Source organism: Cebus imitator, unplaced genomic scaffold (genome assembly GCF_001604975.1).
Source record: "Cebus imitator isolate Cc_AM_T3 unplaced genomic scaffold, Cebus_imitator-1.0 Scaffold81, whole genome shotgun sequence".
NCBI classification, from domain to species: Eukaryota; Metazoa; Chordata; class Mammalia; order Primates; family Cebidae; genus Cebus; species Cebus imitator.
The window spans coordinates 3,304,947-3,324,918 of record NW_016107396.1 but is presented as its reverse complement, the minus strand read 5'-3'; the positions used below and the strand labels follow the sequence as shown (position 1 = coordinate 3,324,918).

The 19,972-nt window shown below is 37.3% G+C and overlaps 1 protein-coding gene across 1 annotated transcript in view; it reads left to right on the top strand.

Annotated features, from left to right (window-relative positions):
* LAMA2 (laminin subunit alpha 2) overlaps positions 1-19,972 on the top strand; it is a 621,613-nt gene that overhangs the window by 381,547 nt on the left and 220,094 nt on the right. Inside the window, exons 18-21 of the mRNA XM_017533228.2 lie at positions 1,310-1,396; positions 8,660-8,871; positions 10,582-10,688; positions 16,955-17,140. Coding sequence (XP_017388717.1) covers positions 1,310-1,396; positions 8,660-8,871; positions 10,582-10,688; positions 16,955-17,140 — 592 coding nt within the window. The remainder of the gene's footprint in view (positions 1-1,309; positions 1,397-8,659; positions 8,872-10,581; positions 10,689-16,954; positions 17,141-19,972) is intronic.

Genomic DNA, 19,972 nt, shown 5'->3' with positions numbered 1-19,972 from the left:
TATAAATTCAAAGCATCCCAGACCAGGCTTTATCTCCTTGACACAACAGATTCATTTGAAGTTTCCACTGAGTTGAAATGTTTAAAATGATAGACTGATCTGGTCCTAACATCTTGCTAGTATCCAAAATAAAAAAGAACTATTAAATATTTACAGAGTTAAGCCAGAGAAATATTATTCAGAAATAGTGTTCATGATCTGATCTGCACCAAAGTTAAGAAAGTATTCCAAAGTAATTCAAGTGTCAGGAGCAGGATGAGATCAGGACTTGCAGTGTTTAATTTGTTGTTCTTTCTTTAATTCATTTAGCCATCAAACAAGTCTCTATTGAATTGCCCTGTCATATATAATAGAAAATAAATCTACTTGGGGAAAACGTAATAAAAGAAAGATTAATTGAGGGCATTTCCCTTTAAAACTGTACCGCAGCAGACCTTACAGACCAGAATGGTTGATGGTCCTCCAGAGAGCCAGTCGAGAACCACATTACCATGTGTCAGTCTTGGGGTAGGGGCTCATGTATTAGAGGTGTCTCTCACAAGGCAAAGAAGCATGGCTGGAGGGAAACATCTTGCTAAAGACAAAAGCTAGCTCCTGAGTTCTCTGCTGGTTCTTGATCTAGTGTTCAGCTCCGTTACTTCAGATCCAAATTAGAAATACATGCAAAGAGATAAGTGAACTTTGAAACATGCCAGGAGGTATGAGATGGCAAGGTTTCTTTTGTTTGGTTAGGTTTATGATAAGTTTAGGTAGAATATACACACTTGATCTCTTCTGAAAGCTTTCCTGAGGAGGCCATCAGTGTGAGGGCGTACCTGCAGCAGCCTGCACACAGCCACACCCCGCTATGGCGGTAGCTGAAGTAGGAAGCACTGTCACCACCACTACCACATGCTGAGTTTTCCAAAATCTCTAAACGATTTCTCCAGGCTGCTTCCAATTCAGAGGGATTTGACTAGAGAAGAAAGTATGTGCAGTTGTGTATGAGCCAGGCTGGGGGGGATTTCTAAAGAGCAGCTATACATTTCCACTTGTTACTGATGATCACATCCCAGAGCATTCAAAAGTCAGTTAGTAACATGTCACAGGGATACTGCTTTCCACTGGGCTATATTCATGTCTGCAGAAATAGCAATGTCATTTCATCCTCCATTGGCCAGACCCTAATCTCCGTCTCTGAGGCAACAATGACCAGCCTGTACTCTTTTGCCAGAGCAGTAGTGGAGAGAAAGAAATGAGAAAATGCTGCTAATGACTTCGTGTATGTGCTTCTTTCTTGTCCCTGTTTTCTGCAACAACATCAACATAGCTTTAGCCCAACATGCCATTTAGACCGGAGTCTGGGGTTGATCTGTGATGAATGCCCTGCCGGGTACACAGGACCACGCTGTGAGAGGTAAGTGTGTACTATACTGTCTTGCAAAATGATTTCTACCTTGGGAGTTATAAAACCAGAGATAGGGTCATCCTTTGCATCATCCTTTGGAGAAAAATGGCCACACTCAATGAAGAGAAATAAAGTTTCTCAACACACATGTCAAACAAATGCATTGTATTTTTGTAATTTATTTATTTTTCAGAAATTGCTTCATATATCTTCATTCACTTGGAGAATATCTGATTAATGTTTTAATTTTAAAGGTTAAGTATTAACCCATAATCTTTGCAGAAAGTATTGCTCCAGTGGAAAATCACGCACTTTAAGATTTATCTTACTATGTAGGCACCATTTATTTTTCATAATTAGCTTTTTGTCCTTAAAATGTAGCTTAAATCCATAGTTCATAGTTCAGCCAGTGGTTCATAATTTACTTTAAATATATTTGAAAATACAAACAAAACGTAATTTATTATCATGATTTATATCCTCTTCTAATTACTCCTAAACCAGTATTTTAATTCCTGTTGATTTTATAGGTTGCTTTGCAGCGGAAACAAGAGTATTATTTTGTGTCATTTGTGTGCTTATATTTCCTCCTGAAATGTTTTTGAAGAAATAATACTATATATTCAGTCTCAGCATAAAAATGATACCAACTTCCCCCTTGACATCATTGCCAAACGCAAAACCCTCCCTCTGGTTTCAGCACTGGCAATAGTCCCCGCTGCTACCCTTCCTGGGAAGGAGGGGGACAAAGGAAGTGACCTGTTTTCACTCATCGTCACTGAGGCTAACCCTGAAGAGGGCTATTTCTGCCCATCTTTTCCTGTCATCTTGGCAGCTATCACTCCTGTTTCAACCAGGATGCATAAAATCAATTAAGTGGAAGCCTATCACCCAGAGAGAATTTAGCTAGCAACTGGCAGTCTGTGGACAAAGTGCCAATGACAGTTCTAGCAGCAACAAGTACTATTTGTGAGTGTAAAAGCATCTGTAAATTAGGAATGGAAGAAAAAAAAGTGAAACAAGGAGGATTTATTTGCAATCAAGAAACTGGATATCTCTCTGTGTGTGTGTGTGTGTGTGTGTGTGTGTGTGTGTGTGTGTGTGTTTAAAGAAAGGCGTGTACATATTACTATGGTAGGAGAGCATATCATTGCCAAGATAGATTTACATCAAGTGCCTAAACCCCCCAGCTCACTATAGGCAACCCTTTTTTAGCAACTGGAAAATGACAGCTGCTCTGTCATACAAGGCTACTAAATCCACTTATCTAGGTGAGCATACTCTCTGAAGTATTTATATTGCTTTGCTTTATGTACTATACTCTCTATACATGTTAGACAATAATTTCTGAACCATCCATAATTTAAAACCCTACATTTTATTTAGCAAACATCTGTTTAGTAACTGCCATGTACTGGGTGCAGGGCTAGACACTGGATATAAATAGATGCATTTTCCCATCCTTGCCCTGCACATTTCACATCTTTCTTTAATGCAAGTGAGGATGGTTGCATGTATTCTTCAGAGAATTCTATTTGAATAGCAAAAATCACCAAGGAAAGAAATACCTGACAGAAAGCATGATTTCCTGTCTAAAATCTGTATTAATCTGATTCAGAAAAGATGGCAACATGCATATGCGGTGTAGTGAATGGCATATCTTATCTCCAGCTCCAGTTTTTTCACAATTGATACCGTATTTTTCTAGCCAGAATTTAGATTAGGGTTTTCCAGGAATATTTAAGATTTAAATTTCATTGTATTTATGTGAGCCAAAAGAACCCCTTAGAAGACCTAAAATATTAGGGAAACATTTTTGTTTGTTTGTTTGAAACGTGCCTGTTGAAGCAGAAGAGAGGGAAGATAAGGGTTAGGGTAGGGAGGAGATACTGGTTGCATTGAAAATCTTGTAATCAAAACCATTCTGTAAGTGATTTGTGTGATCAGCTTATGCACATCATCTAAATAAGACCAGAATTTAAAAACTAAAGCAACATTTCCCAAATTGTAGATGTTCCTGGAATAAAGAATTCTGTGATCACATAAGTTTTGGAAGCATCCATTTGCATGTTAAAAGTTCTGGCATGTCCTACAGTGTGTAATGAAGAATCTGTTCAATTTGTCTAGCTCAGCATTTCCTAAACTTATGTGGTCATAAACCCTCTGCTTTAACTACATAGCGAGAATATATCTCAGACTATAGCTCAGGTGGGACAAGGGTTATAGCTTTATAGTCTTTATCACAATTTTATTTCTATTTTGAGACCCCTTTCTCTATATGTGGGACCTGGGAGGGCTTAGAAACCTAATCTGAGCCCATTTAAAGTTGTTTTCTTCTCCTCTCTCCACCTCCAAGCTTGAATCAAAGCTCTATCAAACTTGCCTAGTACCAAAAGGCTTGTACGCATGGGTAGAGGGCAGGGTATAAGGTCTGTGTGTATGGGTTGAGTAAGGGGACACGTGGTAGGGCCAGCCAGTGCTGAGTATTTCACCCAAGCACGCTTCTGCTGGCCTATCCCTTTTTCCCCGTCCTCCTAATTACCTTTCTCTTCAGGTCTAGAAAGTCTCTCTACCACTATCATTCCATTTTTGGGGGCACAGGGATCATTCAGCTTCTTTCATTCCGCTCTAAGACCCACCAACATCTCTACCATCATCATTTTTCCATCTGCCTTTCTAATTCCATCCCATTTTCTATTTGGAAGGGGAGGAGCCAGATTTATGGAACTGGTGACTTTCAGAGCTCGTGGTCTGGAAGATTTCTATATCTTTGCCTTCTGCCCTGTCAAATCCCTTCAGATATGTAGCACTAGATGGCCTTGCTTCTTGAATCGAGGGGGTGAAGAAAAACAGTGAACCGGAGAATGGCCAAACAATATACGACAAAACATGGACTGGTATTCTGTCACAAATAGAACACTTATTACAGCTTGGAAAACATTCACTTAGGGCCAAAATACCACCATTTTTGAGGTATCACTACTTTGCTGGGGAATGTTTTAAACAAAGGAAAAAGAAGAGTCAGAGAGCGAGAGGAGAAGATAATTATTATGGCATCTTTTCTAAGATTCTAGACTTTTATCATCTGAACAAGAGGAAAAAAAAAATAACAAAGAGACAGCATCTTGAAAGGCTAAAAGGGATGGAGTTAGGATTGGAGCATCAAGAGCGGTTGAAAAGTATATGGAACAAAAACTGAGTTAGGTGCCGAGGATACCTGCTGGATCAGACACTAATTTACTTTCAGAATAGGTTTTTTGGCTGGCCAACATGTCATACATTATGGAGAAGGCATTTCAAAACGGCTGTGGCAAGTTCACCTTGTGGGTTCTATAGGACAACGTGAAACCTAGTGGGATACATAGGCTTCTTAAGCCCTCCCTTCTTCCCAGCTGGCAAAATTTTAACCATTCCTCCTTAGGTGAGGAGAGAGGGGTCAAAGGCTAGGACTAATTTCACAATTGCCAATGAAAATGTAGAAGGTATTTGAATCCAATTGCTTAATAGTTTGAAAATTCCCCTACAGTTGTATCAACAAGATTCATATTAAAGAAATTCCTTTTTATTACTTAAATTTCAGTTCCAAAATCCCATTTAGATTTTGAGTGCTTTAAAACATCTGAATTCAGATCCAGTCAAATCACCCCTCTGATCACCATGCTGGTGAGACCTACTCACTTCTGAGTTTCCTTGTGCCTTTGGGACCTGAATTCAGAGTATGGGCTACAGAAATAAAAGAGGAGAGGCAGTCATACCTGCTTGGTAGTACCGTTAGCAAAATTGCGGCTCCAACTGAGGTGTCAAGAGGCCACCCGTGTGGTTGTGCAGTTTGTACATTGCACAAAGGCACTCAGGGAGGGGGAAGATTGAGGGCTTGAATGATGCAGTTTGCCCTCTTCTTTTCCATGTGTTGCCTGGGTGTCTAGCTGTATCTACTATCTCTTCACTTTTTCTGCATATATCTAGAGAGGACACTTTTTTTCCAACTTGCAAAAGGCACCATGTGAGCAGGCAAACACCCTCAGTCTTTTGCTGATTATGTTAAATGGAAGTAAGAACACAGCGTCGCAGCACAGCCGCACTCCTTTATATGTCAGCCCCTTTTTTTGTGCCTTTGCCAATACTGTTCCCTCTGCCTGGAAGATTGCAGCCCTTTCACTCCTCCCCCTCAGGCTAACTAATCCCTGTTCAGCTCCCAAAATTCAGCACTATCATCCTGAAACTGCCCTTGGATTAATCCTGATCTGCGTTGGCTGCCCTTTTCTGTGCGGCCATAACAGCATTTGCATATCTCTAGTTGTTCTACTGCCACATTTTAAAATGTGTGTTCATTCTGCATGCACTGTAGCATAAAGACCGTTCCTTATTTATATTAGTACCCTGCAGAAGTGCTCAGCTGATTTTTTTTAATGGGGTGGGGGGGAAACAAGAGCTTTTTTAATTTGCTTGGCTAGATTAAGCTAACATTATATTGTTTCATTGTTTTCAGTGTATAGGTAATAGAAATGTAGGCAGTGATTTTAGCCAAAAGTTGCTGAAAAAATGATGGGGCAGAATGAGATAAAAGTCTCATCAGTGTGGTTGCTTCTCGGCACATCTGCTCTTTTTCTCCCTCTTCCTCTCTCTCTTCCTGTCTCCCTCCACCCCCCAATATTGTTCCTAAATTATCAATAACAGCAAGTGTAACAAATAACTGCATGTGTTGTCTGGAGCCTTATTTACATTTAAACAGTTCTTTTTCAAACTATTGCAACTTGGTTTGAAAAGGTTAACAGATGTGGAAAGGAACAATGGCTTTGTTATGTCAAGATGCCCGTCTCTAGCTAGGCCGTCAAACTATTTTTTAAAATGCACTCATTCTGTCTTATATATGAAAATGAGAGGGCGTGGCATTTCACACTATAATTACTTTTGGTAGAATGAAAATCCAAAGGACTGTGATTTGAACTAATTTTAATTAGGTGAATCCAACTCGATCAGACTGTAACACACTATTTTTATTAATAAAAGTTATATGATTAGCAGTATTGTATTCTCTGACCCTTGAATTGCTTTTTAATTCCTGACAGAACATCTTCATAAATCTCTAATACTGTTCTCTGTATAGACACACAACCATACACCAGTAATGTGCTGAAGTGTTGCAGAAAATAGTCCCACTGTCAATAACATGGCATATGAATTTCTGTCATGTATATTCACAAATTTTCCTTACATATCCTGTAAGAAAAAATAAAAGACAGATGATTCTTTAGTTATTCTATTTAATTATAGTTATTTTCTCCCTGAAATGAGTTTTTTTTTTTAATGGAGAATTTCAGTCTTATTAATTGGTATCGAAGTTAAGAAAAATTCCTGGATCTCTATATAATGCCATCTCTCCGAAGGGCAATAAGTCATCTTGAGGAAAGTGAGCTGAAAATAATAGGTTTTCGTTTGCTGTGATAATGATCATTGTATATCCTTGTTCCAGCGGAGCAAAGTCATTCTCTTAGTGGTAAACAAAATGAGATGTGAATATATGTGGATGTAAGCATAAGCTCTGAATATTAAATAAGGCAAGAAGAATCAGGTTAAAATTCAAAAGGATCTTCATGTCTTTATCAAATACCACTCCTGAAGGGGTTATGGGGGAATCTTATGCACTCACATTTTATTACATATTTCATAATAGAGAATTAATGAACAATTATATTTGTGGTTGGCAGTATTCTTCCAAGCAATATTATTTACAACTCATAATTGTATAAAATATTTTGTGAATATAAGTAATTTCATTTTAAAAATTCTGAGAAAAGATCAAATCTACAAATTATAGTACCTACACATTTTCTAGAAAACTTGAAATAGTCAAAGGATCTGCACCAAATAAATTAATGACTCTGCCCCATAATTGTGATATTGTTAAAGTACTCTCAATATAATGTACTAGATTTAAACCATTTCTGGTAGTAAAGAACCTTTCTCTAAACAATGACTGCATATCTGTGAGTAGATGAGCATAAAAGTGGTGTACTACTGAGGAGATTATATTCTCCCACATTGTTTTTGATCCCCTTCAATTGTGTTACTTGCTACAAAAGGCTTTGTCTTGATAAGATGACAAAGATAACAGAGCTAGCCTGACCATAAGATTCAGATGCCCTGTTCTGTTTCTACTTTGGCAAGTGTGGCTTAGTATGAAGCATGAGTAAATGTTATTGAAAGAGAGGACAGAACAGAATATAAATAGGTGCTGCCTATTAAGGACGTATCTGCATACCTGTAGCAATACATGGCATTTTAAAACATAACATTTGGGTCAGAGAAAATTTGCTGCTGTAATTTTTAAAAATCTTCTCTGCCATGCCCTATAAACAAACTTTTGTTTTTCATATAATATGTGAATAGGTTTCAGGAAGGAAGGAGGGAAGGAAGGAGGGAAGGAAGGAAGGAAGGAAGGAAGGAAGGAAGGAAGGAAGGAAGGAAGGAAGGAAGGAAGGAAGGAAGGAAGGGAGAAGGAGAGAGAGCGAGGAAGGAAGGGAGAGAGGGAGGAAGGGAGGAAGGAAGGAAGGAAAGGAGGGAGGGACGGAGGGAGGGGGGGAGACGTAGAGTTTACTAACAGAGTTGCAGGCACAGTTCAGCATCGCCTTATGGCATATTCCCATGATATGCAGGCATGCTTTCTCAGACTTCCCTTTAGTAAAGCCTTCATGAAAATCTGCCTCTGAATTCATATGCAAATACACACAAACAGATTATTAATTCAGATATACTGCAGCCCCCACCCAATTAGTAAGAATCTTCTGAGTCACAGTTTCTAATTAATAAATTCTGAACTCTTATTACTGAATTTCCTTGCAAGCCTGTTTCCTCATAACAAGTTCTGGCTGCAACAACAACAAAAAATGTGAACCTTACATATTTGTAGAAAATAACCCATTGGAGTACAGACATGCAATGTGTTGTACTACAAAGGCTTTCCAACATGGACCTGGATTCCTCCGGAGTGCCGGCAGCAGATTCTTACTATGCTTTAGTCTCGTCTTCAGTGCCAATGACAAGATTATTTTTTTTTCAGGCTGAAATCTAATTACTAGTGGCTGGCAGGATTTCATCTTGTAACTACACTGTATTTGTAGAAAAACATTGTTTTAATCACCTCGTGTTTGAGAAAAGGAACACTTAAAAGGAGAAGCCATCATCCTGGGAGAGGGGGAGAATAAAAAATATGTAAACATTGCCCTGACTGAGATCTCCCCAAAGACTCACTGATGAAATTTTTTGCCTTAGGTGTGCAGAAGGCTATTTTGGACAACCCTCTGTACCTGGAGGATCATGTCAGCCATGCCAATGCAATGACAACCTTGACTTCTCCATCCCTGGCAGCTGTGACAGCTTGTCTGGCTCCTGTCTGACATGTAAGCCAGGTACAACAGGCCGGTACTGTGAGCTCTGTGCTGATGGATATTTTGGAGACGCCGTTGTTGCAAAGAACTGTCAGCGTAAGTCCTGAACTATTGATGCTCCTGACAGAATTGATGTATTGTACTCAAAGTAGCTGATGAGCTCTTGAGCATGGATTGAAGAGTAGGAAATTATATGGAATACATGGTTGATAGATACATAGACTATATAGAGTCTGCATATTCCAGAGTATTTTCTTGTACTGACTATTAGAGTAAATCCTTTTAAAATTGCTGCATTATTGAATTGTCACTGTTTTCCAAATGATAAACATGTTTCTATCCACATGAGGAATGAAGATTTTTTTAATGAACTTATGTCCATGGCAGGAAAGAAGAATTTGGAAATTAGATAGACCCCATGTATCCTTTTTTTGTTTATCTCAATTCTAATCACTTGCTTGAAATAAATTTTTCTGCCCATATTATTTCAGTGGTACCCATCAGAAGATGTTAATCAGTTATGCTTTCATATGTTAACTTTACAGCATCATATTTTGTAATAGATGTAAAATTCTGCCAATATTATCACACACAGCATTAGTCATTGTTGAGTGATTACCTCATTTTTGTTTCATACTACTCATTTTAGGACTATTTCTAGAATGCTCTTTCAGTGTTTTCCTTCCACAAAATTAGCTACTTTAGGGCTTCATCCATATTAGTATAATACATTTCTCCCCTCATCTTTACCTTTTTAGCTGTATTAATATGCTATAGAATTTGTAAATCCTTAATGTCAGTGTGATTATAATATGAAGGGGGATCTTGTTGCAGAAGGTCAAATGGAATGTAAATCCAATGTTGGCACTTGGCCATGATCAGCTTCATCTACTATCAGAATCTTTAGGCAGAGTAGGTTATGAGACCAGCCTATCCATTCATTTCTGTCCAGTTTATGTGAGAGACTCTTCCAATTATCCAGGTGGGTCCCAGGACATGCAGAATTATAGAAACCACTGGAAATGTAGCCTATCATCAACTCTGCTATAAGCACCAAAGACCTAGTAGGGTACCCTATTTCATTATGAAATATGTCTCTCTCATCACAGGTTTAGAAGATGAGTTCCAGCTTTTTGTCATTTAAAAATGGTAATTTGTTGAATCAAAACCAAATCACTCTCTGGACCAATTGGCACCTATTAATATAACCTGTAAATTGATTGTTTTTTTAAAAGCAAAATTTCCAATGGCTCAAAGCGCCTTTAAACACTGGATTCTTGACAAATGTGTAAAATCATAGGGAGCTTAAGAAATTCTTCCTTTCAGACAGATCATCTAGGGTCATGAATTTTCTGTGGGAATTAAAGGATTTGGCACATAGAGGGTATCCAGTGAGTTCCTGAGTCCTGGAGATGCTCACACATAGTAGCTGTCTTTGGTAGCAGTGCTCGCGGTAGCTGTGCGTTATCGGTGGTTCACCAGCGAATTCTAGGGCAATGTTATGGCTTCTTTGAATATCAGTGTCTTCTTGCTCAAGATGGAATAATGGTGATGACATTAATATTTTAACAGCATGTGATAGGCCAGACATGGTGCTGAAGCCTTTACATGAATTATCTCTGTAGCTTGTAAAGTCGTCATAGGGATTAAATGGTAGAATGTCTAACAGGACACTCAACAAATCAGAAAACAGTCTGTTACTGAACTTAGGTGTCCATGTTACCATGTGGGGTATATTATTATTTAACAAGCCTATTCAGACTATTAGAAAGTTTTCCTGACCACAGACCTCTCTTCTCTTTGCAGCCTGTCTCTGTAATGCCAATGGCTCTTTCTCTGAGATTTGCCACAGTCAAACTGGACAATGTGAGTGCAGAGCCAACGTGCAGGGTCAGAGATGTGATGAATGCAAGGTAAAGTAGAGCCTGACCCATGAATTACTTCCTCCTTGCAAATTCTCATTGGCTTTTCGTGACATGTTTTGTATGCCTTCGTAAATTGAAAGGAAGATTTGGGATTATCTAGTTCTACAATTGAAATGACTGTAATCGGTGAAAGGTTTTTTTCCTTTTCTTTCTTTCTTTTTTTTGAGACAAATTCCTGGCTCCGTCGCCAGGTTGGAGTGCAGTAGTGTGATGTCGGCTTGCTGCAACCTCCAACTCCTGGGTTCTAGCGACTCTCCTGCTTCAACCTCCTGAGTAGCTGGGACTACAGGCTCATGCCACCACGCCCAACTAATTTTTTGTATTTTTTAGTAGATTTGGTGTTTCACCATGTTGGCCAGCATAGTCTCAATCTCTTAACCTCGTGATCTGCCTGCCTCAGCCTCCCAAAGTGCTGGGATTACAGGTGTGAGCCACTGCGCCTGGCCCAGGGAAAGGTTTTTTTTTTTTCAAACTAGAACAAAATTCATTGTACATTGCCATTTGACCTTAAACCTACTTTTTTTGGTCAGTGACTGTGTATAATATTTACTTGAATTCAGATATTTCTGAAACAAATAGCATGCAAATTTAATCTTTTTTTTTTTTTTTTTTTTTTTTGAGACGGAGTTTTGCTCTTGTTATCCAGGCTGGAGTGCAATGGCGCGATCTCGGCTCACCGCAACCTCCGCCTCCTGGGTTCAGGCAATTCTCCTGCCTCAGCCTCCTGAGTAGCTGGGATTACAGGCACGCACCACCATGCCCAGCTAATTTTTTGTATTTTTAGTAGAGACGGGGTTTCACCATGTTGACCAGGGTGGTCTCGATCTCTTGACCTCGTGATCCACCCGCCTAGGCCTCCCAAAGTGCTGGGATTACAGGCGTGAGCCACCGCGCCCGGCCAAATTTAATCTTAATCTGTGGAGATACTCTTTCCTTTGCCTTTACATTTTTGGCAGAATAAAATATTACTACTTTTGCTTTTTAGCACACACCTTCTTGTAGTTCCATCATTTAAAAGCTGCTTACTGTGAACACTCTACTTAACAGAAGTTTTCAGTAGAGAAGCTAATCAAGGTATTTTTTAAGGTGCATTATTTTGCTAAACTGAAATATTCAGTTAAAATAGAGTATGTTGTTCTCAGTCCCTGAACTTGTCAGTTGCCCTGCTTTCCCTATGGCAAGCAGCTTCAGATTTCTCCATGAGGGCGGACAGATTTGTTCTAGCTGTTTCACACAAATACATTGCATTCCTGATAAAGACAGTTAAGCAGAAGCAAGCATTTCTCCGATGTCAAACTGGCCTTACTGTAGGAAGTTTGAAAATGTCATCTGCTTCTATCTCTTGAATAATATCATGTGCTCTGTTTTGTTTTCATTTTATTTTTTGTTTGGCTTTTAAAGCCCAATATGTGGCGGGACCCAGAGAAGCGATTCTGTGTGCTATGTGACTGCGATCCCGCTGGCTCTGTGTCACCGCAATGTGATATTACAGGAAGATGTGTCTGTAAATCAGGCTTCGTAGGGAAACAGTGCAACCTCGGCAGGCAGGTGCACCAACAGGAGAAGCAACCTCGGAGAGCGCAACGGGTGCTGGGTTCTCCCCAGAGGTGGGCTATCGGCGGCTCCAGCGGGTGCCCTCGGGGAGCCTATCGGGCCCCAGCTCCGGTAATCCCAGAGGCGTTGCATGGCTCATGCCTCCGCATGTCGTGTTCCGTGGGCTGCGGCTGAAGTTCCCTGGTGGCATTTTACCAAATAACAGTTGCTAAGTGTGCAAATCGCAAATGCAAAATTTAGACAATTCCTAATTGAACCCTTGCCCTTTTAAAAATAACTGTCCATATCCTTTAAAAAGCATACTCAAGCTCATAGGATCATAGAATATTCAATTAACCAAACTTTCAATTAACCATGAATATGCAGAAATGAAATAAAAATCTACTTTTGAGAACCTATAATCTTAGAAATGGAAGGGACTTCAGACATCCTTTGGAGAAAGCTAAATTTTATACATGAACAAATAAAGGAAAATCGAGAAAAGAAAGTGATTTGCCCAAGAAAACTCAGCCCATTTGTCTGGCATTTTATCATAATTAAGAATTTTGTTAATTTCCACATCAGTTGTGCTTATGTGTACGACAAACAGAAGAAACACATTTTCACACACAATAAATGGACAAATACTCAAAATGGGGAAAGCTGTTTCTAATTACGAAAGTGTGGTCCTCATATCACAGGACGAAACAAAACAAATTCTGGGGAAGAAGGAAGAGAGGGAAGGAGGGAAGACGAGGTCCCAGGCTGACCTGCAGAAGAGCAGGAGACAAGACTTGCCAGCATACAGCCAGTACCTGTAGGGAGTTGAGGAAAGGCCGTAGAAGGAGAGGGGAAATAAAAAGAAGAAAAAGTGAAAAAAAATTATAGTTTTATTTCTTGGTTCATTATCACACATTTTTAAAAAACAAATTTTGATGTCAGACTGCCTTAGATCAAATTCTGGCCTCATTACTTCCTAGCTATAGATTCCTTGAATCTTTCTGTAATTCAGCTTCTTCATCTGTAGTAAGATCCACTTCAGAGGGTTTATGTCTGCTTACCTACTCCAAGAAGCAAATGCCAAGAGATTTCCTGGGGGAAAGGCCAATGAAGTATGAAATGGGAGAGAGAGAGCATAGCCTTCTGCTGCAATGGGTTTCTGACTCCCAGGAAAACACAGACAGAAAGACTGGGTAGAAAAAGCCTTGTTTGGTGCATTTTGTCAAATCCTAAATTCTTGGCCAAGCCAATGGAATGTACCCAAGCAATTTTTACCCATTAAAGAAATCCTGAATTGGGCAGGAAGGCTCTAGTATCTTATTGGAATCAGCCTGAGAGAAGGATGATCTTGTGGAAGTTCCTCTTAGTTTATTCAGGGTGCTATAAGAACGTGGCATAGACTAAGTGGCATGTAAATAATGGAAATTCATTTCTCACAATTCTGGAGGCTGTGAAGTCGAAGATCCAGACGCGTGCAGATTTCCTGTCTGGTGAGGGCCCACTTTCTCTAGACAGTCATTTACCTACTAGAACTTCACATGGTGGAGAAACCTCTCTGGGGGCTCTTTTATAAGTGCAGTAATTCCATTTATGAGAGCTCCGTCCTCATGACCCAATCACCTCCCAAAGGCCCCACCTCCTGTCTATGCCACCACCTGGAGGGTTAAGATTTCTGCATATGAATTTGGGAGGACATAGGCATTCAGTCCATTGCAGAGCACCTCTGGTGGGTCCAAAGGACAAGAAACTGGAGGTTTTCAGTCAGTAAAATTCTACGCTGCAGGTTGTCTTGTGGGTAGATGGGATGAGCCACCTCCAAGACTGTCTCCAGGTAGCAGTGAGAACAGTGCATCAGTCAGGAGCCTGGAGAGTTTTAGTAAAGAGTTAGGCGTGAGTACTATTATTACTAGTGTTGTTAAAGGGAGAAATCTTTAAAAATTTTTTTTCAAAAATAAATGCTTACATATACAATAAAAGAAAGGGATAATAACTGATTAAAATGTCTCCAAAATGTATATTTAGCAGAAAATCCACATTCATTCAAGCCCTACATATCTTACAGTACTACTGTATGAAGCAGTATTTTGTCCTGAGACTATTTCTTCCTCTGCGGCAATACGCATGAGAGTTAAGAGCTCGGAGTCGGAAGCCAACCTAGCTGATCTGGAATCATGACTCTGAAATTGATTAGCTCATGACCTTGGGCAACTTACTTAAACTTTCTGTGCCTTAGTTTCACCACTCAATAAATAAGTGGTGATTATGACAACTGTCTGCCAGGGTTGTCCTGAGGAACAAATGAGTACATATTTGTAAAGGGTTTAGATTTGTAAAGGGTTTAGAATCGTGCTTTGCAAAAAGGAAGCACAGTATGTGAATGCTAGTTTTTATTACCTTGAGAGAGACACATTTATGGGAATCCACCCAGTTTCCCACTGGGTCTGGACAGGCACCATCTCTCGTATTTATTTTACCTCATTAATCTCAATTCTTACTATGAATATCTGCTCCTTAAGTTTGTTTATTAGTGGGGTTTTCTTTAGCCTTCGAAATAAATTTTTGAACATCAAATTTATAAACATTTTATTACCGAAATTTGGTAGTATTTATTTTGCTAAACTTAGCCTTTAAAGCTACATTATTTAAATATTTGAAAAGTGAGGTAGAGGCATTTCTTCTTGTATATTTCCTTACATAATTGACTTTGGAATGTTTAAAATGATAGCTATAATTTGGAATTTCATTTGATATTTGATTGATTTAAAGAGGTGTACACACACCCCTTTAATGCATATATCAATATGAGTGTGTCAGATATAGATATAGATATGTATGAGTATGTGTATATATATATATGGGTGTATATATCAGTATATGTATATGAGTGAAGACAATTTCTGAAATCAAGATAAATACAAAGTATTATTTCTATGATTCAGGTATTTTTCAGTACTGTTTTAATATATTGTTTAGTCTTTTTTGTCTATGCATTTCTGTTTCTGTTTTTGTATCTGGGTAGTATATGTGTCATTATGGGTATGTAAGTGAAATTTACATAGTATTTATATAGTTTTGTATTGTTTTAAAATTTCTATTTCATGTTATGATCTAAGCATATTTATATCATTAAAACGGCTTCATAACAGGATTTTAATTCTCACATATTATTACATAATGTGAATGTCATAACTTATTCAACAATTTTTTAACATTGAACATTTAAGTGCCTGCATAATTAATCACTATGATAAATAATATTGTAATTGGCATGCTTTTTTGCTTTAACAATTGTTCCAATTTCTGATTATTTCTCTAAGTGAGGTATATACAATTTATATAAGTTTCTTTTTACCAGTAATAATGTTATATGATTAATATTTTTATATAGGTGAATTTAATTTCAAAATCATGTCATCTATTAGAACTGTTACGTGCTTTATTCTTTAATCATCTACTGCAATCTGAATTAGAACTAAAAATAAAAATAAAGCCAACAGTATATATAAAGATGAGAATGATTGTCAAACTGAGTCAACCCATTTTACATTCTAAAAATAAAACTATTCTTAGCTACAGTCATTTGAAAAGTCTAATTTTCAGTGTGATTTCACTTTTAGAACTTATTTTTTAAACTACTAACATAATATCTAAAATATACAATAAGGCTTATTCATTTCTCTTTAGGTGGCTCACATTAAGTGGAAAGATTTTTTTTTTCACCAAGAAGCAATTATTAAGTCTAATTTTCCAAAATAGGAATTATTTTTACAAAGAAGTAATTACCGAGACTAATTTTCCAGATTAAAATATCATAATAATGTGACATGCTTTATATTTTTTAAAAAATAACCCTGACGTATTTTAACCCGGATAGATGTTTTTCATTTTTCTGCTAGGAGTGATTTTTTCAATCCATTAGCACTTTCTAACATTGTCATTTTAGACCTGATGACGTGCATTTCAAGAAAGTCAGCCAAAGCTGATAATGCAAACTTGATCATAAAAGGTGATTTGTTATAGATAGATAAGAGATATGCAACTCAACAGAGAATAAAAGTTTCCTTTGCCTACCTGATCTGATGCTTTAATACATGTTCTCACCAATCAATTTCAGTTGTTAGAATGAAACCCAAGACACCAAATGTTTGTTGAACCAATTATTTGTTCTGTGTAAGCATAAACTGAAAATTATATTTATAATGTGAATACAGTAGTAATGATTAAGAGTATTTTTGGATATGTGATAAAATTAGATCAAATATTAGGGCAAAAAGAATTATTTTAACTTTACACTGCTGGTCAATAATGTTGAAATTATTTTTTCCAAGTAGGAGTTCATAAGATCAGGAAAAAATCAATTCAGATGACTAAGAATGAAGCAAGTAAAATTTTAAATTAAGACTAGAAATACCACCTATAAGTCCTTTCCATATTGCTATTAGAACCTTGAAAAGTACCGGGAGAGGCTGGTGAAAATACGACAATAAAGGAAGCACCTAATTCTGCCATTAATTTTGATGAAGAATAATGGAACTTTTCTCTTTGGATATCATAGAAAATGTCCATTTGATTAAATGAAAACCCAATTGTCATAACATCAGTGAAGAATCGTGATAACTTTTAAGTTCCTCTTTTCCCACCTGATCTTTGGTATTGTGCATCTTGTTTCACTTTGAGTTCATGGATTTAAATTTAATTTTTCTCTCCTCTTCTGTTGCCAGCCTGGAACCTTTGGCCTACAATCAGCAAGGGGTTGTGTTCCCTGCAACTGCAATTCTTTTGGGTCTAAGTCATTCGACTGTGAAGAGAGTGGACAATGTTGGTGCCAACCTGGAGTCACAGGGAAGAAATGTGACCGCTGTGCCCATGGCTATTTCAACTTCCAAGAAGGAGGCTGTACAGGTCTGTAAGTGAGACTTAAGTCCAACATCTTCACTCTGGTAGTTTTAGTGTCTGACTTCTGTAACGGTTTGCTCTTTTAAGAAGTGATCATTGATAACAAATATATGATACAACATATTTAACATAATGTGTAATTACTTATTTTACATTACTTAACAAATGAAATACATGGCAGTTTGAAACACTGCCTTATAAATAATCACGTGCAAGTACTTAATAAAAATCAGCAGATGCTAATTTGGTTGTGTCCCTCCCTGTCTATGACTTTCATTTGGCCAGTCACTCAAAGACTGCTACAGCTTGAAAGTTAAATGTTCAATTTTTCTGCTACCAATCTTATCTTAGTTTAAGCTCTACCCGCCTCCCCTACGCCGATGCATTTCAACTTTCTCTTTGTCCTATTGCAAAATTGGCATAAGGATCAGGAAGTCAAGATTTGTTTTTTGGTTTTTTTTTTACTGGTACCCCCAAAACATGTTTTGAACTACTTTTGGCTGCCTTGAAAACTGTGATGTTCTGAGACGGAAACAGATTGGCTCTGAGTATTTAGTTCATCAAAACATGCAGGCAGAGGTCTCTAACCATGATTCCTTCAAGCAGAGGTGTCTAACTATGATTCCTTCTAACCATGATTCACTCAAGGCCACAGCCTTCACCCAAATCATGAGCTAAGAAAATATCACTTAGCATGCTACAGATGAAAGTGAAGATTGAACATTAGCCTTGATTTATATGCCATTAATTTTGAGTTGACCCCTATTCCAACAATCACTAGGTTGAGTATCATCTTTGCTTACTAACCTCATTGATTCATCCTGGATGATACTCACATACTCTCAGCACTACGGTAAGATTTTAAAACATTATTATTCACTGTTGTGGCAAATTTATGTAAGAAGCAGTAGGAATAATATTTAAAACTATTTAAAGAACCAATATCTTTCAGATATTCTCCAGTACTTTAGATATGTGATTTCTACCATAAATTAAGCCATGATAAGTTATGCTAATTGTTAAAATTGTAGATCCTCTAAGAATCTATATATCTCTTAGCCAATATCTATATATTCTTAAAAATTATGAAGCTGTATTTTAAAATATACCCTGTTCTTTAAATCCAAAGCTCACTGACATTTTTACTTAATATGAATTAATGAGGTAGTATTATACATTTAAATACATAAACTAACAAATTATAAATGAGTTAAGAATATTATTTTAAATTATATAATGGTGACAGTATTTAAGAAATGCAGAGCTACTAGCATTCTAACCCAAAGAAACACCATAGGAAAAAAAAAAAGCACTAAACAGGCAGGATAGTGATATGGATGTGGATATGACTTGCACAGAACAGCTGGGAAGTGTCTAATGGCTCCCTCAGTAACTAGTTTTGGGACCTTGACTAGGTGATTTTGTTTCACTTTCCATCTGCAAAATTCATCTATTAAATTAGATATTAATAATATCTACCACACACGGTTTTTGTTACAATTAGTTGAGTTAGTGGCTATAAAATATTTAGAGTAATGCCTAGCATGTTAGTATTATGGAAACGTTTATCATTATTATCTTTAGTAGTTTTATTAATTGTGGTATACACTGTGCTTTGGCACAAGAAAACTAGCTAATTACTCAGGTCCTCTCTGTTTAGTGTTATGATTCCACTGAAGAACTGTTCAAGAGAATTTCTATTTGCAAGTAATGATGTGGACTGTCCCATGACATTTTTTTAGCATATAAATTTAAACACAATGGTAACTATTTTTCTTCTTAATGAATGACACATCTAAAATAAATCATTTGGCTTAAAATTAGCAACAATAGTAATAACAAAAACAACAATAACTAACATTTATTTAGTGTTTATTCTGTGTAAAGTATTTTTCTAAACATCTTTCATAGCTGGTGTGTAATGCTGTGAGCAATCTCATAAAAAATGAATTTAGTCAAATATTCTAAATATATTCAGTGGAAATGATTCGGTCATCATATAACTGATAAAAAGTTTACTCATAACATTAGTCTTCCATTTGAATTCAAGTATTTGGGTTTCTTCTGTCACTTACATTTCTTTGATATGAAATGCTGCACAAAAATATTCTTAGTAGCTGGGTCAACTATCACTATGTGGCATGCATTCCTTGTCTTGGATGGCTTTGAAGATCTTCCCAAACATTATTTTTGGAGTCTTTGAAAAAGGACAAAAGGTAGATAACTTTGTAGTCTTTGAATGTTGCATGATGGCAACAAAAATGAAAAATCTATAGAAAAAGTCAGGTGGTAAATAAAAATCAAAAGTATCTTTATATGTAAACACTGTAATTCAACTATTTTAAAGTATTTGCAAAATTGCAATATCCTGATGTGTGCTTTTCTAACTATATACATGATGTACTGAATTTAAGAAGCTTATTTAAGCTTATTGTTTTTACTGCAGATCAGGCTCATTGACAACAAAGAAAAACTAATTGGTACAGAACAGACAAATTAGAAATAAACTTAAAGATACAAACAAAATAGTAAACTTTATAGGATCTGGACATAAGGTATTACAGTTATCAAGGAATCTGATAACACCAGTTCTTTCCTTTCCTAAACTTCATAGGGAAGCTAAAAATACTTTAACTTTTGAAATTATTAAATGAAATACATCATATATTTTTTGAACAGCTCCTTTGTGAAATGCATTGTACTATGATATAAAAGATGAATGAGTTAGCTGGGCATGGTGGCGCATGCCTGTAATCCCAGCTACTCAGGAGGCTGAGGCAGGAGAATTGCCTGAACCTAGGAGGCGGAGGTTGCGGTGAGCCGAGATCGCGCCATTGCACTCC